At 46.6% G+C, this 27,395-nt stretch overlaps 1 protein-coding gene across 1 annotated transcript; it reads left to right on the top strand.

The window, feature by feature from the left end:
- The first annotated feature begins 14,197 nt into the window (after positions 1 to 14,197).
- Olig1 (oligodendrocyte transcription factor 1) lies at positions 14,198 to 16,455 on the top strand. Its single transcript, XM_046439123.2, has one exon. The coding sequence runs from the start codon at positions 14,297 to 14,299 to the stop codon at positions 15,095 to 15,097; it is 801 nt and encodes a 266-aa protein (XP_046295079.1). The 5' UTR covers positions 14,198 to 14,296; the 3' UTR covers positions 15,098 to 16,455.
- The last annotated feature ends 10,940 nt before the right edge of the window (positions 16,456 to 27,395 follow it).

The following is a 27,395-nucleotide window of genomic DNA, read 5'->3' on the forward strand; positions in this document are numbered from 1 at the left end:
CATAATACACTGTCCAGGGGACCTAGCATGAAAGCATCTTTTACTCTCACCCCCCTTTCCACCTAGACTGGCACAATAGAAGGTTTTGTAGACATTGTGATAATGCAAAATCCTCTGATTTCCCATTAGCTGTTAGAACAGTCACGCAGAGAGCTGGTCATGTAGATTCCCAGGCCAAATATGAACTCACCTCTAAGGGAATTGCAAAATAAACCAGTTTCATAAAGAGAGGCACCCTCTGTTTTCATCTCCTGTTGTTACCGAGGAGCTACTCTGGTGGGATTTGAGTCTCTAAGAATAAATATACCAATTCCATCTGAAAAAGTGTCAACTTGAAAAAACCCTAAAAGAAGCCTTTTGTACAAAGGACCCCAAAGTGAAATGGCCTGAGGCCACCCAGCCAGTTGGTGATAGGCCTAGGATGCAGGGGGCATCATCTGCTTTGATGGTTCCAGGCAGCAGCAGAAGTCCTGAGACTGGTGTTTACAGGACTCTCTAGCTGAACCCCAATGAGGCTGGGGTGCTCTCCCTTATTCTGGGTGGGCTTCCCTCTCCTCTCTGAGAAGAGATTAAAGGGGGTTCAGGAATTCCCAGCCTGAATCTCTAGAAAAGCACATGAGGCTGGTCGACATCAGCACTGTGCTCCCAATAACTGGACAACTTGAAACAAAGGTGCCAAAAAGAGAGGTCCACCTGAGTCAGCTGATAAGTGATGCTCTTTCAAAAAGAGCTGCAGGAGTGATGTACTGGGGACCATCTGTGGAGACCCACTGGCTCAGGAGCTCTCTCCTTCCACCTCCTACCTGTCATGGGCTGAGTAGCTCAGCCTCCATCTCTGAGCTGTGTTCCCTGAGGGAAGCTTGAGGGAGGCTGGGGCTGCCGTTCCCAGGGACATTTCTTCCCAACTACCAAGAGCACAAGTGGAGGGTGCATGTGGGCAGCAGCCTCCAGCCAACGAGGGAAACTTCTCTCTGATGCAAAAGTGCACAAAAGCAGTTTGCAGCCTGCAGGCAATTGCTCAACCCTGATAGCAGCCCCAGGGGAAGTCCACAGCAAGAACCAAGAGGCTCTGCAGCCTCCAGGGACTCTAAGTGGGAACTTGTGCACATTCAGTGGAGGAGAAATGAAGGATCTGTCCACCTGGCTGGCAGGCTGCGGTACACCTCCCACAGGATTTGGCATCTGGTGATAAACAGAGGCAGGTTCCACATGAGCACAGACCATCTGAGGCTGTGCAGTAGCCCAGGAAAGAAAGACAGTGGTCAACAGGTGCCTCCCGCACAGGGCAGCAGATAAGTTCAGGGAGGGAACAGGGATTACTTACATGGGCTCTGTGGACATTTGTTTCCCCAAGTTGCACATGTGCCTATAAAAAGATGGTGGCAAAAGTCTTTCTTTCTTTTTGTAGTCAAACAGTCTGAAGATGATTAAGGAACGAGATGGTTGAGATACACTGATTTGCTCATCAAATACTTATCCAGGACTTTGGATGTCCCAGGAACAGTCCCAGCCCTGGGGACAAAAACACTTAAATTTTTAGACAGAGGCAGTGATTGGAGTTATGCCCACTGTAATACTGTGATTTATAATTTTAAAAAATGTATATTTCAATCTGCCTCCCAAGTTCCTAGCAAAGAGCCCTAAACCCTTGTCATTTCCTGAGCAATAGAGGTGACAGGGGAATATTTTCTTCTAATATTTAGCCTTTGACCCTAGTTCTTGGCACAGAAAGCTGATCTCTTGGAATTTTCTGGGTGATGGTAGCATCTTTTGTTCAAACAAAGCTATTCTTGGTGGGAGCTGGTCAGGAAGACCAAACCATGATTAGATACTTGGAACTTCCAGCATCATCCCCCATTCTCCAGGAAGGGGAGATGAGTTGGAGATGGAGTTAATAATCAGTCATACCCATGTGCTGAGGCTTTGGTAAAAATCACTGAACTGGGGGGGTCTGGAGAGCTTTCAGGTTGGTGAGCACAATCATGTGCTGAGTGAATAGCAGCACATCTCATTTCCATGGGGACAGAAGCTCCTGTGCTCAGTTCCTTCCTAACCTTCCGCTGTATATCTCTCCATCTGACTGTTCATCTATATTCTTTATTAACATGCTCAACCAAGAAACATAAGTAAGTGTTTCCCTGAGTTTTATGAGCTTCTCTAGAAAATGAATGAAACCCAAGAAGGGGTCATGGGTCTACAATTTGTAGATAAGTTGGACAAAAGTTATAAGTTGTAATTGCTGTCTGAAATTAGGAGCAATGTGTGGGACAGAGGCTTTAATGGATCCACCTTAGTAGAGTGTTTGGAGCACTTTGATTGAAATTTAAGCATTTTGGAAAGCCACAGATCTTGGGGTTAGAAGGATTGACCTGCCTGAGTTAGCGTTTGTTGAGAAGTGTGGCTGGGGTAGTCTTCTCCTGTATCTATTGGAGGAAGCTTGAATATTGGTCATTTGTCCCTAATATCATGGAGCCGGAGAGGAAGAGTTGAAACAAGGAACAGGAAGGGAATGAATGGAGGAGCAATGTGTAAAATGGTTCAGAATCCCAGCAGCTCAGTCAACCAATCTGCTGATTGATCCTCTTTAACTGTTTAATAAGAGGCTGGATTTTAGGGCCACGTAGTATGAGACCCAACCCAAGAACTCTCATGCCCTTGATTCCTTTTCCCTTCCAAGGCCGTGTTGCCAAACAACACCTTAGAGACAGGTGAAAATATCCAGAGTGACAATGGGAAGGCAGAGAGGCATGAGGCAGGGAAGAGCAAACATTGAAAGACCCTGGGCATGGACATTTGAAGGGCTCACGGAGGAGACACATTTGAGGGTATTGAACAGCTCATGATGTCTCCCTTATTTTGGACTGTAGTTGGCATCTATTATTAGTGTCATAAAGAGAATTTCATTCCATTCACCGGAAGTCTGCTTAGGGGAAGCACTGCATTTGGCTGTACGATAGCTAGTGGTAAACTCTAAGTGCATGCTCAAATACAAATAAAGCTTCTGCAGTGGGTGAGTTCTGATAGGTGCAGATCAGTGTTTAGGTCCATTTTCTGTTGATATAAAAAAATTACCCAAGAACTGGGCAATTTATAAAGAATAGAAGATTATTTGGCTCATGGTTCTGGAGGCCAAGAAGTCCAAGAGTATGTGGTCAGCATCTGGTAAGTGTCCCTTGCTGCATCCTAACATGGGAGAGGGCATCACACACATAGCAAGACAGAGCAGGTGTGCCAGCTCAGGTCTCTCTTCCTCTTCTCATAAAGCCTCTAATGCCTTCATAGGGCCCCCCCCCCCTTTGTGACCTCATCTAATCCCAGTTATCTCCCCAAGACTCCACCTCCAAATACCATCAACATATGGCTTTGTGGATTAAGTTCATAATATATGAACTTTTGAGGTACACATTCAACCATAGCAGAGGGATGCATCTGGGTAACCAGGTTTCAGGGACCGGGGCCTGGATTGAACTGAGTTACTATGCATAATATTAGGGGGAGGAGTCAGATTAGAAAGAGAAAAGGATGGAAAGAGAACAAAGATTGAATGGGGTGGTAGATGTGGGAGAAGAGAGGTGGCTTGTAGATGTTCTGATTGTCAGATCTTGAGACACTGCAAACTTTCAGAGGCCCTTGAATATATCCTGAGGTCCCTTGGGGAGCTGTACCCTAGAAGGTACCCCAGGGGCCTCTCCAGCAGTAGCCACACTCTCAGCATCATTGTTTTTCCCAGCTCAGAGCAAGCAGGGCCTGGGATGGAGGAGAACAAGGAGATGCCAGTAAAGAGTAGCCCAGCCACTGGAACCAAGTTCAGGGGAATCTCTTGTCCTCATCAGACACACAATTTTGATCCTGGGTGATGGAGATTTCTGATACTGTCAGCAAACCAGAATTTTAGACCTGAAGAGTGAGTGAAAGCTATTTCAAATGTTCCTTTTTGACAGAGGGAACATGAATGCTGCTTTACTGGCGAGAATCTAAGAAGGCAGGCACACGCCTGTTCTATTGAAGCAAATGAAAACTGGTCCTCAACACTCTATATAATGTAATGGATCCACTGTATAAATCATGAAGAACTGAATGAGTAAATCACAGTGTTAATGCCCTTCTTGCGTGTTATTAACAACAATATAATACTTCCTGTCTCAGACTTCAGAGACAAGCAGCTGCCATGCGCCAGGGAAATAAAGGTCATAATAGGGGAGGAAAGAGCATGAAATCAGCCCTGACCTTCGTCTCCGCACACTGTGGGAAGCAGTGCCAGTTGCCACAGCTGCACCCCTTTCCCTCCTGTGGAGCTGCGGGGAGCTGCTGGGAACCATACCCACGCATGAGAGAGCCTAGAATATTCTGGCATTCCAGCACCATTAGGCCACACTGAGTCCCATCCTGGCAAGAAAACTCAGATGACAAAGAGGCCATCATTCCATAATCACCCTGGGAAGACTTTTTCCTCATAAAAGAACTGTAGGCCTCCCCTCCGGAGCCCATATTAACAAATCCGAGCATCATGCAAAAGGCAGAGCATGAAAGACACAGAGGATGACTCCTCCCTTCCTGTCTGTCTTGGCCTGCATCAAGGGATACCCCAATGCTTTATGGACCCCAGCTTCCTCACCTGCAAAATGGGCAGTAACCTTCCCTACCTCATAGATATTCTGGAAGGCTCAAATTAGATAACAGATATGGAAGTGGTTTTCAAAAAAAGAAATAAGAATAATAATAAATAAACAAGTGAGGGGCTCTTCATCTATAGGGAATATCGCCATCACAGCTGGTTAGACGTGAGCATGGGGCAGCATGGCACAACATCAACCCACAAACCCTGGGCCTCAAAGCCACATCTTGCACAGAGCTTGCTCTGACACCTGCACAGCACTCCGTTGGGCAACTCCGATTACAACAGTGCTGAAAACATGCTGTGGCTGATTGACAGACCTGACGAAGGCAATGTACCCGTGTTGCAATCTTTCTCAACTTTTCTACGAACTGCTTTTAAAAACAGAAGATTACAGAGTCTACAGCGCGACTGCCGTTGTGGGAATCATCCTTATTTCCCTCTTGCTTGTCCTTTCATCCTGTTCCCATCCTCTAGTCCAGCCATCTGGTCTGTCCATTCTCTCCCTCTGGACCCCACACCTCTGTCTGTCTTCTCGGGACACAAATCCTCCCATTCTTTCTGTTTGTCAAGTTTTCCTTGACAAATCCTCTCCCTGATCTCAGCCCCCACAGCGAAGCCTTGTTGTCTTCTAAACTGGTGCTCAGAACAGTGACTGCAGCGTCACACTCTGCCTCTAACACACTCCCGGGTGCTCCCTACACTCTGGTCTCCAGCGACTCTGATTACCTTCCATCTCCCACACAAAGGAGGCAACCCCGACTCATGCCACTGTTCGCCTCTTGGAAATATGATATTGCTAGCAGATGTTCACATCATGTCCTTGAATGGGTGAGAAGTGACTAGAAGGCAGGGAGCCCACACAGGGCTCCGCCCACGGAGAGCATTCCATGGACTTGGGTCAGCCAGCCTAGATGCTTCCTTTTGCTCAATCATTCTAACCTTTACGGAGCAACCACGTGGGGCTCAACCCTGTCCAGGCACTGGGGATGCAGCTGAGAACATGGCTCCCAAAGAGCCTGGCCTCTAGAGTAGGAGAAGCAGATACACATAAACAAGTACGCTAAGCTGCTGCTGTTGATGCCATGGAGAAAAATAAAGCAAGGAGGGGTGACCGCAGAATGACCAGTAGGGATGGGCGCCATTAGTCTGGTGTCCGAGGAGGCCTCTTTCAGTGTTTGGGTCTTCATTGAGCCTCAACGATGAGAGAACCTGGGCAAGGCTGCCAGGAAGAGAGGACAGCACAAGACAGGGCTCCACACAAGGACAGGTTTGGTCCATGTCCCTGACACCTGTCTTCTGCCCCCACCACATTCCAGGCAGTCACACACCCTCCATGCCTCACCCTCTCAGGACAGGCCCAACCATCTGTATCTGTGTCCCTTCTCAATGTGTAGCCCTCCCACAATAGACGAAGCCATTTCTTCAAGCTTTTCTCTGAAATCAACTTTTCTCATTCTTTAAGCATGACTGAGCACTCCTGCAAATGTCCGCAGGCCTAAGTGACATGGATAAGGGCTTTTTTTTTTTTTTTAGTGGTGCAGAGGATTAAACCTGGGGACACTTTACCACTGAGCCACATTCCCATTCTTTTATTATTATTATTTTTTATTTTGAAACAGGATGTCCCTCAGTTGCTGAGGCTGACCTCAAACTTTCATTCTTCCTAACTCAGCCTCCCAAGTCCCTGAAATTCCAAGCATGAGCCACCATGGCCAGCTCCAGGGCTTCTTTTACACACACTATTCTTAGTTCAGGCTGTTATTCTTGATGGGAACTGATGCAATCACCTTGGGCCTCACTACTCACATCTGCAGGGTGCTCTGCCTGCGTCAGGTACTTCTGGGGCTCACTGTAAATGCAGAACCACAGGCCTATTCAAACCAGGATCTGCTTTTTACCGGGCCCCTGGCTAATATGACCTCGAGCATAGATCTCTCTCCAGACTCCACTGTCTCAGTAACCACATAACGAGCTACAGCATATGTTGAGCCAGACACCCACCTAATCCTGGCTTTTAAAAGTACCTGTGAGGTAGGTTTAAGTATAATTATGTGCTTCATTTTACAGATGAATTAACTCAGACTCAGGGAGGCAAAGTAGCTTGTCCCAGTTCATAAACTCCACAGTGGTGGGGCTGCATAAACTTGGCAGGGCTGAGTCTCAGCCCTCCCTCCAGCTAGTCACCCCGGCTCATGTAGGAGGACACAGGCTCAGAGCTTGCCATTGGTTTTCTCAGGCCACCGCAACACAGTACCACAGACTGGATGGCTTCAACACCAGAAATTCATTGTCTCTGAAGGTGGGAAGTCCAAGACCAAGGTGTTGGGAGAACTGGTTCCTCCAGAGGGTTGGGAGAAATCTGCTCCTCTCCCATGGCTTCAGTGCTTTGCCAATAAAATCTGGGCTTCCTTGGTTTAAGGAAGAATCACTTGGATCTTTGTCTTCATACATATACTGGGCAGTGTGTGTGTGTGTGTGTGTCTAAATGTCCCCTTTTCTAAAGGATACCAGTCATATGGATAACAGACCCACTCTGATGAAGTCATCTTAACTAATTACATCGGTAATGAGCCTACTTGGGTCAGATTCTGAGGTACCTAAGTTAGGATTTCAACATGCATTTTGGGGGACGCAATTAACCCACAACAAAGGTTAATGAAATGATAATGACAGACCACACTATACCTGGCTTTGTTCTCCATGTCCCCATCGTGATCCATAAAGAAGCTTGAGTCTATTCTCACCAAGTGGAGGAAATGGAGGTTCTAACAGGTTAAGACTCTTGTCCCAATTTACTTGGCTAATAAGTGAGGGAGGCAGCATCAAACTCAAGGCAGTCTGCACAGTGGCCCTCTCTGACCGTGAGCAGGGTTACACTGGGCTCACATCTGCACACTTGCCTTAACAAATCACTGCTGGAGTTTGGTTTTGTGTGTCCAGGACAGCATTGCTAAAACAGAGACGCATGTGTAGGGCATTCACAGTATTCAGCAAGCAGAGGAACAGAAGGGACTAGAAAACCCCACATCTTTGATACAGAGAAAGCACACACTTAAAGGAAGCTTCTTCAGTCTAAACAAAAACCGTTAACAAAATGTGTCTCCATGGTGCCCGACACAGAGCAAGTGATAACATTAGTACCGTTATCATTTAACTGAACAATTATTGTGTGCCAGACTTTGAACAGGACATCCTACTTACATTTCCTTCTGATCTTTCAATAGCATCCCAAGGACATAAATGCTGTTACCTCCACTTTAGACAAGAAAACTGGGGTGTAAATGAATATAAGTATAGCTGGCTCTTATAGCCAATCCAGAGATCAGAACTCTGCTTTGTAGGACAAAAATGGGCTCAGCTGTGAGCAGAAAAACCTTAGAACAAACACTACAGCAGAGAAGATTTGCATGTTTAAGTAGGATCATCCTCACCGTTGAGTTAATATTTCCAGGTCAGGGAGAGGAAGGCGGTGGCCTTGGAGCTTGGTAGCCTTAACTGCACCCTGGGAAGCCCTCACACCGCCTTCCTCTTTCCCCTGGTGGTCTAATCTGGAGTCAGATCCAGCCGCTGGCTCTGACAGACGGGGAAGGACCCGGAGCCAACGGAAAACAACAGGTGAGCTTGTGAACAGTCCCCTTCTGTGCCTCGAACAGGGTGTCTTGCCCAGGCAACTGCGGGGCTGTGCTGACTTCCAGAACCTTCTGCCTCTGCAGGTGTTTTAGCAACTTGGCCTCAGCGCTTCAGTGACCCATATTTTATTACCTTTCAGGTTTCTATAATTCATCATTCACTCCTTTCTGAAAACCTAGAATGAAAGTTTAGCAGCTCAGTGCCCCGGCCTCTCTCCATTCTCTCCCCAAACACATCGGCCTGTTTGTTCTCTTTCATGCCGGCTCTTCCTGTTGCATTCTGCCTGTTCAATGGGGAAAGAGTGAAACCGGATGGCTGGACCCAGTGCGGGGAAATGACTTCAGAGCCACCTTTGTTTCCCCTCATTCCTTTGAGCACACTTGGCCCCGCGTCTCTATGAAAGGGCTTGTTTGAACCATTTGGAACATCCAGCAAGCGGGAGATGCTGCGGCCAGAATCGCTCGCATCTTTTCAGGCTGCCTGAGACTCCGGGTTAAACTGCCAAATTTTTGCAACAAAACTAACCATGACATTGGACATTGTGTTATAAATTAGCCACAGCCTTCCAAGCAAATTGTCTCTTTTTATTGTATCAGTGTAAGCCTTTGGAACATTTGGCTTCAGCTGCTAACATCAGGGAGGCTCAGAGAATATTTTTGTTCTGCCCCAAACCAACCCTTCAGACACCCAGTTGCATGTGCTAATATACAAATCTTAATTCACAGTTAATTCTATCACACTGGTTCAGAGCACCTCTTAGTTACATCCTGTTTCTTTGTCTAAAATTCTACCAACCAGCCATAAGTTTCAACCTGGCAAAAATCATCTCCGATCATCTTTAAGACAAAAAGATACACTTTGCTTTTTATAATATATTTCTCAGTGATGACTTGAAGTTCTTTGAAAGAAGTCTTTATCAGCTAGACTGTGAAAGGTATTAAAATGCATTTCTATACAGTCCTTGTAACATGTAGAATTTCAGTGATTGGTGTTCACAGAAGCAGTGAAAATCTCTACTCCTATTAGTTCACCCTGAGTTTGAAAGAGGTGCGGCCTGCGCCCATCTGTTTGTGTTATACCACCAATAGCTAAATCAAGTTTTTGTTATTAGAAGGAACCTCTCCAATACATAGATGCCATCTGATTTCTTTCCTAGTTTTCTTTCCTTTCAGTTCTCTCTCTCTCCCCCTCTTTCCCTCCTGCCCCCTTCTCTCTCTCTCTCTCTCTCTCTCTCTCTCTCTCTCTCACATACACACACACACACACACTCTCTCTCTCTCTCTCACACACTCACAAGACTAATTTGGACTCAGAAATCATCTTAGGTAGTATAGTACAGTGTATTGAAATCAGGTCCAAATGATATTCATTAAACATAAAACAACCCTTCCCATAATATTTGCAAAACACATTAGTGTTATAATCAGAGAACACAGCATCCTTCCCTACCCTTCCAAGTTGCAAATAAAGACAACTGTGACAATTATAAAGCTTCCAAAGGACATGGAAAGTAACTATAAACATTGTATCAGTTTTAACAATTTGATTAACTTGTATTCTCTTTTGAAATCAACACCACTCATGTTCTTTCACATTTCCCAACCTGGAATCTTCCTTCAACCTGAAATGTTTCTAAGGGTAACTTACATTTTGGTGGGAGGGTCCCCAGATGAGAAGGGATATCCAAGGAGTTCCTCTCTATCCAAGAAGAATTACCCACTATATCCATCTTTTCTTCCCCACTTTTTCTCTCTACTATTACTCTCCAATCCTCAGAAGAGAGAAATCCAGAAAGAAGCTAAGGTCCCCTCTCTACAGATCCTCCCTGCCTTTTGTATAACAGACAGAGTTATATTTGCATGGCACGGCAGATATTGATATAGGGCTGACACTGGATGTGACCTCCACTTCTCATAGTGATGGTGTGAATTTCAATGTCTACTGAGTAATTTAAACTTTCCAAATAATTTTGACCTTCTTAGAAGAAAGTAGCACTTGAGAAAGCAAACTTCATTATTCTGTCGCAGGTCTCAGCTCCCGCCAGTTTAAACAGCACATTTTATCAGAGACAACCTTCTATACTTAACTGGCTTTCCTGGAGAGGAAAACGTCTTAAGTGACAACAGTGTCTTTGAGAGGTGGCCAGCTTTGTAGTGGCACAGTCTATCCTTATGTTTACAGAAGATGGGCCCTGCTTTGGCCAGAGCACATTTGCACATCTCTGATTCCAGCCTCCTGACAAAAGGCAGGGCGGGCGTGGGTGGTGGGGAGCCCCTAGGTTTCTATGTGAAGCAAAGGAAGTCTGACACACACACCTCCGTGGGTGGAAACCGGCACCAATGCCCACGCACAGCCCCTTTGGGCAGACACAAGAGCGGTTGTTATGGCTGATGCAAGTGCTCCCCAAGTATGTCCTGAATGTGGGAGGCCGCAGCAGCTGCCTCCCCTTGAGACTGCCCATGGGGTCCCTGCCAGCGGCCACAATGACTCACTAGCCCTTGCCAGCTGTCATGCTTTGCATGCCACTGGAGCTCCGGCCCAGCTCAAGGGGCCATCCAAGTCACCAGCTCCAATGAGTGCCAAATCCTGTGCCCATGCTGGGTCCGTACGGCCACCCGGAACTTTCTTCTGGGGCCTTCCACCGGAACATTTACATGCACACTGACCAATATGTCCAACAGACAGCATCCTTGGTAGAAGGGGGGCCTCCTTCTCCAAGAAAAAGACTAGATGAGGCCAAGGTCTAGAAGGAACCCCCAAGGATACCCACAATAAAGGGGCATCTGGGAGAGAGGAAGGGTGTGCATTTCCATCTCTTTGATTCCTGGGTGCCCCTGCCTGTGGGTGGGAAAAGCTGAAGGTGTGGTTTAGGGGATTCTGACTCAGCCTCTAGGTTCTGTCTTCCTCATTCACTTCCTCTTCCTGGGGAAGGATAAAACCCCAGGGCTCCTGCTAGGGTGTGGTCAGAGGAGGAAGCCAGAGGGAAAGGTTGCTGGTCCTGCCTCAATCTGGTACTTCAGCTACTGGAGAGAGCAATCCTGAATGCAAGGGTCAGCTCTGGGGACTGGATCTTCAGGATCATGGCTGGAACCCATCAGCTTGTCAATACTGGCTGGGCCTAGGTCTTTCGCCCAGTCCCCTGCTTTCCCCAACAAGGCCTTCTCCTGGTCCAGCTAGAAGGAATATAGGAAGCCAACTGCTGATTCTCCTGTATGAAGGCACACAGCCACCTACCAACCCCTGGGAGCCTCAGCTTTACCACATACAGCAGGGATCAAAAAAGCCAAACTGAGTTCAGTCCTCGGCCCTGGGGGTGGTGGAGGAGTAAGGAAAAAAGCCCAAGAATAGGAGTCTCATGAGAACCAAATGAAAAGGTGTCTATGAAAACAAACTGCTTTAACAAAAGGTGGAATGATTGCAAGGTATTCAACTTCATTGCTTAGAACTCTGTAGGCTATTTCCTTGGTCTCTCTCTTTCCTGTGCAGTATGGTTTCATTTGGGGATTCAGCCCTTCCTGCCAATCTCCTTCACTCTCCTTAAGCAAAGCTGTTATAGTTTGGATATGGGGTGTCCCCCAAAAGCTCCTGGGTTAATGCAGGGATGTTAGGTGTGACTGATTAGACTGTGAGAGCTGTAACCTAATCAGTCCATCTTGATTTGAATGGACTGGATGGTACTCTTTCCCCTTTCCTCTCTTTACTTCCTGTCTGCCATGAATAGAACAGTGCTCCTCCATCATAGCCTTCCGCCATGATGTTCTGCCTCACCTTGGGCCTAGAGCAATGGACCCAGTGGGACATGGACTGAACTTCTAAAACTGGGCCAAAGTCAACTTTCCCTCCTCTAAGTTGTTCTTGTCAGGAATTTTGGTCACAGCAATGCAAATCTGACTAACATAGAGGCCCCCTCACCAGGTCAAGCCAGACCTCTCTGGAGTTTGGGAATCAGCTTCCTTCCCTCTCTATAAAACCTACAGGAAACTCTTGGAAGAAAGAACAGATGGGAGTTTGCACATTTCAAGGGGTGGTCCTGTGAGCTAGTGCTCAGACGCATCCTTAGATACCTGCTTGAAACTTTCAAGGCTATTTCCTTGGTCTCTCTCTTTCCTGCCCAGTACGGGTTTTATTTGGGGATTCAGCCCTTCCTGCCAATCTTCTTCACTCTCCTTAAGCAAAGCTGTTGTAGTTTGGATATGAGGTGCCCCCCAAAAGCTAACCACAGATGCAAACCACTGTGCTGGGCTTTGGGAGGATGCAGAAATAAACAGGTGGTCCCTGCCCTCAAAACAATCCCAGTTGAGTGCTGAGATGATAACCATGGTAAGACAATCTAAGTTATAGAGAAATGTTATCAAAGGTGTGCCACACATGATGAGAGGAGGAAGGTGGGAAATCACCAAGGCTAAGAAGAAAATTGTCTTGGATCTGAACCCAAAGCATGGGCCAATGTTACAGGTACAGCTAAAGGCTGGAAACAGAGACCAGAGTGAGCCTATGGGATAAATATTGGTGGGAGAAAATGAGACAATGAAGCCCTGAAAACTAGGAGGCACTACCAATAGTCTCCTGGAGCAGAGATTCCACAGTATCCTTCTTACACCAAAGAGAACAAAAGTGCAGGAGGCTCATCTTCTTTCTGTTTAGATCAGCACCATCTGGTAGAAATTTTTGCCATGATGGAAATGCTCTACTTCTGCGCTATGCAGTGGATAACCATTAGGTAGCTGCCACTACTATGCATTAGAAGCAATGCTAGGGCAACTGGAAATCTAAATTTTTAACTTAAGTATATTTTAATTTACATTTAAACAGTCACTTGTGGCTAGTGGCTACCATACTGGATGGTAGAGGGTTAGATACCAAAAACCTCTTCCCCATGATATTTCATCATGCTCTGATGATGAGCTGCAGTAGCATACATTGATGCTGGCAGAAGAAAACTTCCACAGCCACCAACTAATACTACTTTATTTGGGGAAGAGAAAGATTCAGTTCCATCCTCAACAGATAAGAGTGTGTGCATGTTTTGTTTCTGATAAGAAACCAACTTCTGAGTGAGTTTTGCTTAAGCAAGAACCAAGTCACTGATAAAATTAACACACATCCTTTTTGGGAGGAGAAAAACCAACCACAAAGGTTCCTTAGTCCCTAAAGACTTAATGGAAGAGCTGGGGGTGGGATTTATGGGGAGCAATCATCCTAATACTACTGTCATTCAGTAGTATTAGGATGCAATGGAAAAACACATTACGTCCATATTCACAGTACCATGTTCACAATAGCCAAAAGGTGGAAGCCACCAAAGTGTCCATCCTTGGATGAACAGATAAAGGAAAGGTAGTAGCCACAGAAAACAGAATAAATTATTCAGCCTTAAGAAGAAAGGAAATTCGGATACATGTTACCTGAATAAAGCTTTAAGACATGCTAAGCGAAATAAGACAGTCACTAAAAGACGAATACTGTAAGATTCTGCCTACATGACCTTCCTAGAGCAGAACAAATTCATGGAGACAGAGCACAGAATGGTGGTTGCCAGGAGTCGAGGGTGGGGGGTGGGAAATTTCTTAAGAGCTATACAGTTTCAGTTTTGAAGACGCGTATTACGTTTAACAAGAAAAAGAGTGATCGCATTTGGGAGCTGGAGGGAGACAAGTGCCTTTCAACCTGACCAAATGCCACCCTCCTTTTTGCAGAGCTAAGCTTCACCCGAAAGGCGTCCCCCATCCCCTCCAGGGTCCTGTCCCGCGGCTCTAGGCCCGGCGCTCACAATAACCTCCTTGAGCTGTGCCAGCGGCACTTCCGCGCCGGCCTGGGCTCGGGCAGCCAATGAACACACGTCTGTTCCCGGCCTCGCTCCTCGATTGGTTGAGCCCCTCCAACCGCGTTCCCCGCAGGTTCCCAAGCCGGGTTTAAAGGGGTCGGGCGCCGGTAGCTGCCCTGCCGTCGGCCACCCGCGCGCAGGTCCGCGGGGAGGGGCGGCCTACTGACGGGCCCACGGCGGGGCGTTCCTGAAGGGCGCCCTAGGCCGCCCTCATCGCCCCCCAGATGTACTATGCGGTCTCCCAGGCGCGCGTGAACGCGGCCCCCGCGACCATGCTTCGGCCCCAGCGGCCTGGGGACTTGCAGCTCGGGGCCTCTCTGTACGAGTTGGTGGGCTATCGGCAGCCGCCTTCCTCTTCCTCTTCCTCCTCCACTTCCTCCTCCTCCACGACGGCACCCCTCCTCCCCAAGGCTGCGCGCGAGAAGCCAGAGGGGCCAGCCGAGCAGCTAGGCAACGGGCCGGGGTCCGGCGCGCACGCTGGCGGCGGTGCCCGGGCTGACGCCAAAGAGGAGCAGCAGCAGCAGCTGCGGCGCAAGATCAACAGCCGCGAGCGGAAGCGAATGCAGGACCTGAACCTGGCCATGGACGCACTGCGCGAGGTCATCCTGCCCTATTCTGCGGCGCACTGCCAGGGCGCGCCCGGCCGCAAGCTGTCCAAGATCGCTACGCTGCTGCTCGCCCGCAACTACATCCTGCTGCTGGGCAGCTCGCTGCAGGAGCTTCGCCGAGCGCTGGGCGAGGGCGCCGGGCCCGCTGTGCCGCGCCTGCTGCTGGCTGGCTTGCCCCTGCTGGCTGCCGCGCCGGGCTCAGTGCTGCTGGCACCCGGCGCCGTGGGGCCCCCCGACGCGCTGCGCCCCGCCAAGTACCTGTCGCTGGCCCTAGACGAGCCGCCGTGCGGACAGTTCGCGCTTCCCGGCGGTGGCGCGGGCGGCCCCGGCCTCTGCACCTGCGCGGTTTGCAAGTTCCAGCACCTTGTCCCCGCCGGCCTGGGCTTGGCAGCGGTACAGGCTCAGTTCTCCAAGTGAGGCCCTGCCGGGGCCCTGGGCGAGATGGGACTTCTGCCCGGCCTCCTGCCGTCCAGCTTCCCGCACCCCTGTGCCTCTGAGTCCAGGGAGAGAGGGGGCCCGAGTAAGAAGGGCATTTCGAATTCATTGGCCCAGAGGTAGGGACTGTCCAGCGCCTTCTTCCCCAGCCCTACTCCCCCAGGAAATTAAAGCACCCCCAGCAGATGTTACAAGGAACATCTAGGCGGTTTAGGTTCTAGGTGGATTCCATCCGTTTAAGGCAGAAAGTGCCCATCACCCAGCGAGTTCTCTCTCCCTGTCCCTAGAGCTGTGCGCCTCGCAGGACTGGTGTGAATTTTAGGAGGCTCTGTGTTCTGTTGGGATCCCTCTGGGTGGGGCGAAAGACCAGTCCAGAGTGCGACCTCCAGGGAGCAGTCCTCCTCCAGGCCTTGGGGGGGATTTCGAACAGCGCAGACCCGCAGAGGAGTTGTTTGCTGGAGCCCACGGGCGCACAGTTTCCAACAGCCAAACCCAAGCTTGTCAACGGAAACTACCGGACCTGGGAGGCCGAAAAAGACCAGTTAGTCCGCGCAGACCATCCGGGTGTCGCAGTTGGACAGACCCTCAGTGGCTCAGCGTTGGCATCGCGGTGCCGCGGGTGGGGGCGGTGACAGCTCCAGGGTTGATGGGTATGCGGGGGTGGGAAGTCCATCGGCTTTGGTAGCCAGACTTGGAATGCTATTTTTGAGACTCGCATAACTAGGTGTTTCGTTGCAGGGAGTATTTGCTCTTAAATCCTGGGGTCTTCTTAGCGTAGAACTCGAGATTCACCTTTCGTCTCCCCTTCCCCAAAGGTAGCATAATCAACATTTGATCTTGCTTAAAAGCAAAAACCCACCACCCTTCATGTCATTTGTGTTCCGGATTTACTAAAATAGGTAGCAAGGCTTTTCGCAGTCTCCTTCATCTGAAGCTAGCTAATTCACGTTCTCTTTAAAAGACGTGAAGGAGGAGGACCAGGACTCCAAACCCCTACTGCTCCGCGGACCCAGCTGTTGTTATCGCGGCCTGCCGGTGGCATTTTCTACCCTGTCTCTCTGTCCCTCCGGCGTATGGAATCCTCAACCAGCACGTCCCACCGGTCGTGCTTCTCGCCGCTTTGCCGTTGAAGAATTACATAGATGACCCACCCTTCTTGATCCGTTAAGGCGTTAACCAATTACCCAAGATTATTATATGATTTATCAGCAGCTTGCATTTTTTATACTGCAAATTTTTAGTTGTTGGTAGTAGCCGAATTTAACTGGCATTTTATTTTACCTCTAACTTTGTTCCCTTGAGCTATACAGAATCAACAAAATAAAACATTGAAAGCCTAATTTTTACATTTTTTGTCTGATTTGTTTGTTAATAAAAATGTCCTTATGTGTATTTAGAACCTCGGGATGAAAGTTAGTGATTAAATGATTGGGATTCCACATTCTAAAACCTGACTTCCTGAGTTGTAAAATAACCCCAAATAAAGAGGTAACTAGTTCAAGTTCAGGCATCAACTGGAAAATTTAAGCGCTGCAGGCCAGTGGATGGGATCCGGGAAGGGAGATGGGCAATTCCAGGAATTAGTTTTTGGTCAAATTTTGGGAATAGGCCATTTTTAACTAGTTTTCTCCAGTGAAAAACAAGCAATACATTTTTCATAATTTTTTTAAATTTCAGCGTCTCTCTCAAAAATTCACCTTTTCTTAGTGGACAGAACCTTAAACATTATCACTCAGTTATGAGCCCCCCCCCCTTCCCTAGCAATTTAAATAATGTTGGGGGTTGTCTTCTCAGAAATTATGACTTGAGGCATCATTTAACTCACCTAAGAGGAAAGGAAAACTCTTCCATTTCTGATGTTAAGAAAAATTTGGGGTATTGACTCGCTCATGTGACATATTAAAACATTTCATAGTTCCCAGTGAAATCCAACCCATGTTTAAATGTAGGGGATGCAGCAGAGAAATCCTATATCCTCTTGAACCCCAGGAAAACTCAGATGGGGTGATTCATTTTTTTCTATGTGGAGTTTATCAAGGTATGTGTACATTTAAAGGAGACTAGCATTCACTTGGGAACATACACGGGAGAAAGTGCTAGAAAAATGGAATTGCTCCTTACCATGCTGGCTGTGCCTGTGTCCCAGGGGAAGCAAAACCCATGAGAAAGTAGCTCTGCACACCAACCTGTGTCAGGAAAAATGTTTCATTCTTCCCAGACTCTGCCTCTGGCTTTTACATTTGAATTTAGGCATCTGTTGATTCAGTGCCTGTCCTTGCTTATCTTGCATCCTGACAAGGCACTGAAGGAAAAGTAAAAACAAATAAATCAAAACCAAATAAATAAATAAAATCAATAAATCAAAACCAAACCAAGTTCTCCATTTAAGAAATACATATTTTTACAAGATTAAAAATAGACAGTTCCTCCCAGTTCCAACTGGGTACACTGTCATTCAAAAAAAAAAAAAAATCTCTATATATGTGTGTGTGTGTGTGTGTGTGTGTATCAGCAGAAAACTGCAGGGTAGAAAAGGGGTGAGTAGTGATAGATGTCATCCCCCCCCCCCTTTTTTTATGTGTAATTTGAAGCAAGTACTCAGTGTCTTATAGGAAAGATAATACTGTATGTGATTTTTAATTTAACTGAGAAAACCACACCCTGATATGCTTTTCAGAACTGCTGAAGAGTATGAATGAATATATCAAGGATTTACAGGGCTGTGTGGGCTGCCATCAAAATATTTAATTGATCTGCCTGCATGTAGCATCTCATTGGTCATTATTCTAAGCCAGATTAGCAGACTTGCTCCTTATAAGAAATTTATGCCCTAAAAACTGCATCAGTACAGTGTCAATAATGCAAAACTGGACCTCTCAAGGGTATAGCAGTATATTCTGCAAGTACAAGGTTTAAGCTTAGATAAGTATGTTGAAAAGCATGGAGTTGCCTTTTGAAATCTGCAGTGCGACATCACCCCAGCAAGGGAGTTTGCTGAATTGTTCTCCTCACTGGATTTTAGCTGGAGTGAGCTTTATGCAGAAGGAACAAGTTTAAACTGGTCTTTGAAGGGGGCTAGAAGGCAGGAAGGGTCTCAAGCAGGCTCCTTAAGACTTCGGAAGCAAAAGGAGAAGAAACATGTGATTCACTGCCAAAAAAGTTCCCTGGATCCAGCCAACCACCAATGTGTACTCCCAGCAATTAAAGTGAACAGAATCTAAAGGGAAAATACACAGCTTGAGACATCACATTGGTCTGTGTGTTGGAGGCCAGATGAGCAGTCAATAAACAAAGAACAGATTAAATGCACTGTGGGATTTACCCAGCCCAGAGTGATGGCCTATTTACAGATGTTCTCCTCTAAGGAAAACCGATTACACTAGGCCTGAAAATAGAACCCTGAAAAATATATAACTGAGAGAATAAACTGTTCTCTCAAGGAAGAGGCTCTACTCTAAGCATGGATAATACTTCACTTTACTGAAGTTCAAATTATGAACAACAGGTTGTTCCAGGTTACCCATGTTATGTTTCCAGGTTACCCATCTCAGAATTTTTCATCTTTGCTGATTGCCCAGGTATGTAGGTGAAACTGGGTATAAGTTGGCAGCCAATACTCAGAGCCTTAGCCTACTAGCTAAACCTTCTAGAACCTTCTGTTGTTGAGAAAGGAAGCCAGCCAGAAAAAGAGCTCTTTTTTCTGCCACACAAGGATATTTCACCAGGGTGCCAAGAGCAAGGCAATGGGAAGAGCTGTCAAATGATGGCTTTGGCTTATGTATAATTTGAAGCACACCCTCAGTGTCTTATAGGAAAGAGATACTGTATGTGATTTTTAATTCAACTGAGAAAATCACACCCAGATTTTCTCATTGATGAGGCGAGTGTATTTCCTTCAAAAGGCATTTTCTAGCTTGTCTGCTTTTCTCTCCTCTGCACACTCTACTAGTCATTAAGAGTACCACATTCATCGAAGTAGGCTCATGAAGCAATAGGTTGAAAAATGTCATGTTTTCCTAAGCCATGAATGCACTCTTACTGAGCAGAATTTAGTTGTAAGGAAATCACTTGAAATTCTTTCAAGCAAAGTCCAGTTTATTTTACTCAATATTTAGGTGTCAAAATAGAGTAGCAAGATATTCTTTAAGACCTATACACAAGCTAGTCTAGTTATTTATAAAGATGTTGCAAAGTAATTGTTAACACAGGCCCTAGCCTGTCATTTTTAACTGAGCCCAACATAAAAGTCAAAATGCCTGAGCAGAAACCAAGCCACATGCTTTCTCCCCCAATAGGACTAAGAGCTCCATCTGAAAACTTTCCCCTTTGCCTCCTGTTGGTGTTGTTGATAGGCTGGGCTGTGCGATCAGGAAAAGCAGCTGAAACTATTCCAAGTCCTGAAACACTACAGGCTGATGATACTTGGAGGGAAAGATGGCTGGATTGAAAGCAAAGGGGTTGTTTCCCCTCCAGGCTCAGCCTTCCCCAGTGACCTCAGGACAGCACATGAAGGTGAGCTGCTGCCCAGGACAAAGGCCACAGGTGCCAAGTCAGATGTCTGAGTCCCACAGAATGCCAGCAGGACAAGGGAACGTATAAGTCATCCAATCCCTCTTCCCTGTCGAATAAGGCAGCTAAGGCCCAGGACTCATATTCCAGGCCATCAGGAAGTCAAAGGCATGAGTGCCAAGGAGCAGTACCTGTTTTGAAGAGGCTAAATCAGCTTCCTTGATTTTTCCTGTTGCAGGAAACAGGAATCCTGGCAGGAGGTCACCACCCAGGCTGAGCATATTCTTGACTCCTGGAAAGTCCTTGATCTCTGGCCTTTCCCGGCCTTTCCCAGCCTTTCTGTGCAGCCCTCATGGTTTTGTGAGTGGCATCCACAGGTAGACTGCAGCAAAATCAGCTCAACTTTCTCTGGCACCCTTGACCTACAGCCCCAAGGGAGGCCCAGATTGGTGACAAAGATAGACAGAGGCAGAGGTAAACCCCGTGAGAAATCCTCAGATGGAGATGTTTGTCATTAGCATTTTGAGAAGCAACTTTCAGACTGCAAGGAAGCAGACAGCTCCAAGACAGAGCAGCAGGGAGCAGGGAAGAAGCTAAGGCACAATGTCAGGGACTTTCTCTTTGTAGCTGCTTTGCAGTGTTTTCGTGGAGACAGTAAATGCGCTGACTCCAATGGGCCCCGTTCTCTGGACACAGTGAGTATCTTTTAACCCAGCATTTTTCATGGACGAGAGTGATTCTCCAACCGGCTCCTACACAGCAGTGAGTACTGGCTGCAGGAAAAGCCCTTCCATAGAAGACAGACACACCTGACCCTGTACCTGCACCCCACACCTGGCATATGGGTCAGAGGTAGGTGATGGGACCTGGGAGAGACTTACCACAGATCCTAGCACTGGGATCCAAGAAACGCTGTTGTGTTCCAGAAGCCTCTAGGTAACATGGGTAACTCCTTAGAGAATGCCAAAGTCATACAACCAGGACACTCCAAAATAACAGGATTGGATGACAAGATTCATCTACAGGTTTAGAAAAGAAAGAAAGAAATGGTGGCTTAGCTGGGAACAGACAGGCAGGGGGAAAGAGGACCCATTCACAGTAAGAACAGTTGAGTAGCACGGCCAGTAGCAAAAATAATGGTATTGGTATGAGCCAACAGTGGAGCTTCTTGAGTGTCAAGAATATAATAAGCATTTCTCATGGTTGACTTTGTTTTGTGGGCACTTGGGTTATCCCCTCTTTACAGATGAGAAAACAGGCTTGTGAAGAAGAAGAAACAAAGGACAGTGAAGTCAAATGAGAGAAGTGTAGAAGTCAGGGAGTGGTGGGACAGTCCCCCAGGGTGTCCCCCTATCACACTCATAATGTAAAGAGGTGTCCTTTTCCTTTCTGGTCCCCAGCTCTTGGGGCAAGGTTGTAGCACCCCCACATGGGCCCCCCTCCATGCCTACACCAGCCCCTGGCTGTGGATGCTGCTGTTCCTGTCACTTCTAATCAAACACGACCCTGCAGAACAGCTAGACCCTCACTTTATCCCTCCTCTTTCCAGAGACTTCATGGGAGTTTTTTCATTTGTAGTTCTGTTTGTTTTCATTTGTCCAGTTTTATGTTTTTACTTCCAAAATATCCCAGTGTGGTGGAGCTTGACATTGGATGTGTGGTCGTGGGTTTCTAGGGCTGTACCTTTCCAGACACATCTGCCTCTGATCCTCCAGTGACCACTAACTGTTTAGGCAAAAAGCAAAAGCAAAACACTCGCAGGAAGTGATTCCTGAATGCTGTTCCGTTCAAATCTTAAAAAATTGAGTTGAGCAGATGAAGAATCAGTAATGAAAACGTTGTATTTGGTAATGTTATTTCTACCTAGATTACCACTCAAAGGCAGGATTTTGCTTCATTCTTTGCTTGCTTTGATGGTTTTACTTTGGTGCTCCCTCTACAGCCCTGGATCATCAAAGCCCTTTATTAAGCACAGCTCTGGTCAGGAGTCACAACCAACAATTGTCACACTGTGAATCACAGAGGGGATAGAAAAAATTGAACAGGCCCTCTCGGCCCCCATTTCATAGACAACCTTTGAATTCACCCATGATGGCAGCATCCATGTTTCTGGGCCTCGAGGGCACTGGAAGATGCCTTTTATATTTTGTCTTCACACAAATCTCAGAGGGAGAGATGTCAGCATCAAAACACAAACTTCTCCCGGGAAGCATGTGGGGAAAAGCTGTGCCCCATGGAAGGGGCACATGGAAACAGGAGGAAGAACTCTCTCTTGTGCGGATTCTGTTGTGTCCAAGTGTCCTCAGACACCAGTGTCCTTTCCCCAGCTTCCCCCCTGATCCTGGGCTCCTCTTCCAGTTTGCAGTCCTGACTGTACAGTTGCCCTGTGTTGTTTGAACCTTGGCCTCATTTACTCTACTTGTTGGCTGTGTGACCTTGGACTAGCCTCTTGAACTCTGGAGCCTCAGTCTCCTTATCTCTCAGATCGGGGCTGCGATAGGATGCACTTCACTGGGGTGGCGGACAATGAGACAGCACCTATTAACCGCTAGACACCAGGCCTGTTGCAGCTAGGGTGTTTTTCTTATTACCGCTCATAGAGTTTATTCTGGAAATCACCCACGTGATGGTGTAATGTGATGGGAGCTTCAGAAAGCAGCAGTGTGTGCCTAGTCATTCTCATCCTCTTTTGCAATGTGAATAGGGCACATGTGGCATCTGATGGTACCAAGTAACACTCCATGTAGAAGGAGCCAAGCTGTCTTATGCTCCCAGACTCCTGCCAACACTGACTGGAACCCAGCCCTGCTGTTCTGGGGCCTTCTCTGAAGGAGACCCACACAAGGGCACATCTTGGGTTCCCAGAGTCCCTGGACCTGTGCTAAACCCACGTGAAACCAAAACACTTCTCTGGGGGAGCAGGATCCCCACCCCCTCCTCACAGTTGACCAGCACACAATGGGTTCTTCAGAAACCACTGGCCACAGAGGCCACAAGCTGACTGGATGTCATTCTCCACCAGCAGAACGTCAGCTCCAAACAGTATCCACGGTTTGTGGCAAGTGGCATAAACACCAGGCTGGTGACTGAAATCACTGGCTGAGTCATCTGCACATGGGGATGAATGGGGCTCAGTCAGCCCAAGAAAGCTGGGCCAGGGCTGGGGCCAGCTCCCTCTAGCCAGTGGGGCGGGGGTGAGCGTCCTCTCCCAAGGCCATGCCTTGGGCCAATAGCCACCGAGTGCCTACCTCGTAGGTACCAGCATCGCAACTGTGTCTCCAAGTCATGCTTATGGTCATCTAAACACAAGGGGTGGTGCCCAGAGTGAGTTTCAGCCTGAGTTTCCTCCACAGAAAAGGAGGAAGGAAAGAGGAAGGGAAAGAGAGAAGGAAGGAAGGAAGGAAGGGAGGGAGGGAGGGAGGGAGGGAGGGAGGGAGGGAGGGAGGAAGGAAGGAGTTTCATCATGAGTTTGCTCTACAGAAAAGGAGGAAGGAAGGAGAAAGGAAAGAAAGGAAGGAAAGGGGAAAGAGAGAGGTGTTAGGCCTGATTATGTTCAAGTTTTTGTTTGTTTTGTTTTTTAGTTGTAGTTAGACACAGTATCTTTATTTTTATTTATTTTTATGTGGTGCTGAGGATCGAACCCAGTGTCTCGCATGTGCTAGGCGAGCGCTCTACCTCTGAGCCACCACCCCAGCCCTCAAGTTTTAAATAGTAGTTATATTCTGGTTCAAACTCATTAATTAAGTAACCATCTCAAGCTGGTCAACAAAGTAGGGTCACAAAAGTATTCTGATTAGTTCAACTTGAATCCCATATTCAAATAGTTTTCGATGAGACTCTTTGTGCTAGTTGGGTCTTAGGAAGAAATCAGGCATTGAGAGGCAAGCCGGCCAGGACTGGGGTTAGGAAAGCAGTACTTTGGAGGACACAAAATTGAACCAAAATTTTCATAATAAACAATATTTTAATGTATTTTTTAAAAATCAAAATGATGCAATAATCTGTAGAATATCCAGTGTTTCAATGCAGATAAGACTGTCATTGCTGACATTTCCTCCACTTCAATGCAGGTTGACACAGCACTGGAGGTGGGTCCCGTCCCCCTCCCAGTTCAGCAGGGCCATGGCCACATCGCCTGTGAATCTACAGCATTCCCCAGCCCTGCCCACCCTTGGCCAGGTGGGACAAGATGAAGGCAGCTTTCAGAAGTTACAGTCAGTCAGGCAAATTCAGACACCGGCAGACATAGTCCCTGCCTTCCTACTGCTGGATGGTGTGGCCAGGTATAGCAGGAATGGTGCCGTGCCCTAGTCCTGGCCTGCCCAGCATCTGGAGGCCCATTTTTTAAATTCCTGACCCCCTCTGAGCTATGGTCCCTCGTACAGATTGATTCTAAGTGCATCGAGCCTTGATTTCCTCATCTGTAAAATAGGGAGCAAAATGGTCTCTACTTTACACTGGTTCTATTCCTGGAACCAATATTATTATGCAGGTATCACCCCAACCCAGGGCACAGGCAGAGTGGCAGTGCCTCTCTGTTGAGGAAGAGATTCCCCTTCCATTCAGCTATTGACTTTGGACACCCAAGCAGCAGCTTCCTCAGGAATGTGGGGTCCATGGGGTCAACGTTTTTCCCTAAAAAATGAATTAACAATAGCAGCAGTGCTGAGTCTTTTGTTGGGGGTGTTGTTTAGACCTGGGCCCATGCTAAGGGCTGTGCGGTCCCCAAGAAGTAGAGAGAGAACCAAGTGCAGCAAAAGGGAAAGTGGGTGGCTAGACTGCACTGAGCTGCCATCCTTGGGCAGCGACATGGAGCAGAATTTACAGCCTCAGTGTCTGAAACCTGCAGGGGAATTGAGGGGCACCTCCTTCTGCCAGAACCTGGGCATCCACATCGGTTCTGCCCTCCATTTTCCTTGCCCGTGTTCTCCCACATCACGTGAGTCCGGAAGTCAGTCTCTCTGTGAATCTTGAAAATTAAGCATAATGAGCCTTGGAACATGCACCCCCCCTCACCCAAATTGGGTAAATAAAGGGGCTTTGCTTTCCAGCTAACAGCTCATCCTCATCCTCTGCTACCCCTAACCCCCCAAACCTTGACCCTGGGGAGATGCTTCACCAGGACAGAGGACAGAAGGCCCTTTTTTAAATGTGGTTGCTCAATGCTTCTGGACTGTGTTAAACGTTACACTTAGATTTTAAAACCCATCTATTCATTTGAAAAATGCTTGCTCTGGGCTTTGTAAAGTTGTGCCTGCTTTGAATGCACAGGAACCATCTAACCCGATAGCCTCTTTCGTAAGAATCCATTTCCCGCCACCCCAACCCCCCCCCCAAAAAAAAGTTTAAGTTCATTTCTTTTAAGTTTAAAATAAAACTAGAATTTTTAAAGAATCCCATTATGAGAATGTGTTCATCATCCTTGGCCATTGTAAATCAAATGATTTGTAATTCCCAACAACTAAAAAGTATTAACCTGGACACAAAGTGGACAGCCAGTGGGTCCCACTTCTGCTATGTCCTCCAGAGTCATGAATGGCTTTCCAAGGTAGGGTGCCAGGATGATTGGTTTAATATTTCTAATTTAGAACTGTTACTGAGGGAAAAAGAGAAGGAAGCTCTGAGTTTGGTTTCTACAGCAATTTTTGTTTTGATTTGGTTCAGTTTGGGTTTGAGATGAGGTCTCGCTATGTCGCCCAGGCTGGTCCCAGACTCCTGGGCTCAAACCATCCTCTTGCCTCTGTCTCCCAAGTAGCGGGGACCACAGGTACACACGACTATACCTGATATTGGCTATTTTTAAGAGAGCTTCATTATTTTTTGAAATAATAAAAGGATTGTGTGAACTCACTAAAAATAAATTAAACCATTTCAAAAAACAGACACAAGCAAACAACATTTGTCTATAATCTCACCACTCAAGAAAACTGCTGCTAACAACACCCTGGTGTATACTGTAGATTTCCTTGTCTACATATGTACAGATATAGTCAAATACAGTTGGCCCTCTGTGTCCTTGAACTCCACGCCTCTGGAGTCAACAATCACACATTTTAAAGTATTTTTAAAAATGCGTCTCTATCGAATATGCGCAGGCCTTTTTTCCTGTCATTATTCTCTAAACAATGCATTATAGCAGCTATTTCCATATCATTTACATTTTACTAGACATTATAAGTAATCCAGAGATGAGAGTATCTGAGAATGTAAATAGGTTTCATGCAAATACTATGCCATTTTATATAAGGGACTGGAGCATCCAAGGATTTGGGGATCTGTGGGAGATCCCTGAAACCAACACTGAGGGACAACTGTGTATACAACAGATTGGAATTAAACTGCTCAGCCTGTCTTGCAACCTGCCTTATTTATTTAAAAGTGCACCATGACGGCTTTCTGGGCCAACAGCACTCCATTGTCACCATTTTAATCTGGGATTCCACTGTTGCCATCCTGTGATTTCTTGAGCAACTCTTTGTAAAAGAACATTTTATTGTCCCCTCGACATTTTAACCTACATCACACATCACCAAACATTCTTGCACACACATCTATGTGCCCTTGATGGATTTACACTCAAATACATTTCTAGAGGTGAATCACTCCATTGACACAGATTGATAAGACTTTGATTGTGTGTTACCTAGTAAGTCCCTCAAAATGGTGGTGTTGAAGCCCACTCCTACAGGTAGGGCCTGAAAAGGTGTCTCCTTGTAGCCTCAACAGCACTGGCTATTTTTCTTTTGAAATGTGAGTGGTTCTATTTGTTATTTTATATATTTTTATAATTATAGAAACCATCCAAGACCTTTACAAAATTTCACGTGACCAACGTATATAAAGTAGAACTCCCTCCCCAAAGCTTCCTATTAGAGTCCCACACCCACAGATAACCTGACTGAATTTTTCTAAATGTTCTTTCAGTGCTTATACCAAAATTTTTTTTGCTTTCCTAAATAAATGGTCTACTATTCATATCATATAGATTAATTACAAGTTTGTTTTTGCTTTCTGCACTTCTGCATAGACTGTGACCTTCTTTTCATGACAATTATATGTAGGTCCCTGGGGTGGCTTCTGGGTGTCCCACAGAATGGGCACATTCTAGCTCACAACACTAGATCCCCACGGTTGGGCATTTTTGTTGTTTTCCTTTTTAAAAAATATTTATTTTTTAGTAGTGGTTGGACACAATAGCTTTATTTTATTTATTTATTTTTATGTGGTGCTGAGGATCAAACCCAGGGCCTTGCACATGCTAAACAAGTGCTCTACCACTGAGCCACAACCCCAGCCCAAACCACCACCCCAGCCCTGTCGTTTTCAATATTTGAAATAATGTCTTTTCTCATTCAGCTTAGCAGGTGCATAGGTCTTTCCTAAGATCATTCCTAGAGTTCGCACATTGCAAAAGTTGACCGCTGTTGTCAAACTGCCTTTGCAAGTGAACACTCCTGCCAATCATTGACTCTCCCCATCTGCAGCTGCCTACCAACCAGGGATTAAAAACATTTGGGGGAGGGGCAGATTGCATCTATACTGAGCATGAATAGACTTTTCTTGTCATTATTCCCTGAAAATACAATAAAACAATGATTTATATAGCATTTATATTGTGCTTGATATTATATGTAAAAGTATATATTAAAGTATATGACAGGAAACGTATAGATTTTATGCAAATACTATGCCATTCTATTTAAAGGACTTAAGCATCCTTGGATTCTGTTATGTACTGGGGTTGTAGAACCAAAGCTCCGTGGGTACCATA

This window comes from Marmota monax, unplaced genomic scaffold (assembly GCF_021218885.2).
Source record: "Marmota monax isolate L192 unplaced genomic scaffold, Marmota_monax_Labrador192_F-V1.1 WCK01_AAM20220418_F8-fsc00125, whole genome shotgun sequence".
Taxonomy (NCBI): domain Eukaryota; kingdom Metazoa; phylum Chordata; class Mammalia; order Rodentia; family Sciuridae; genus Marmota; species Marmota monax.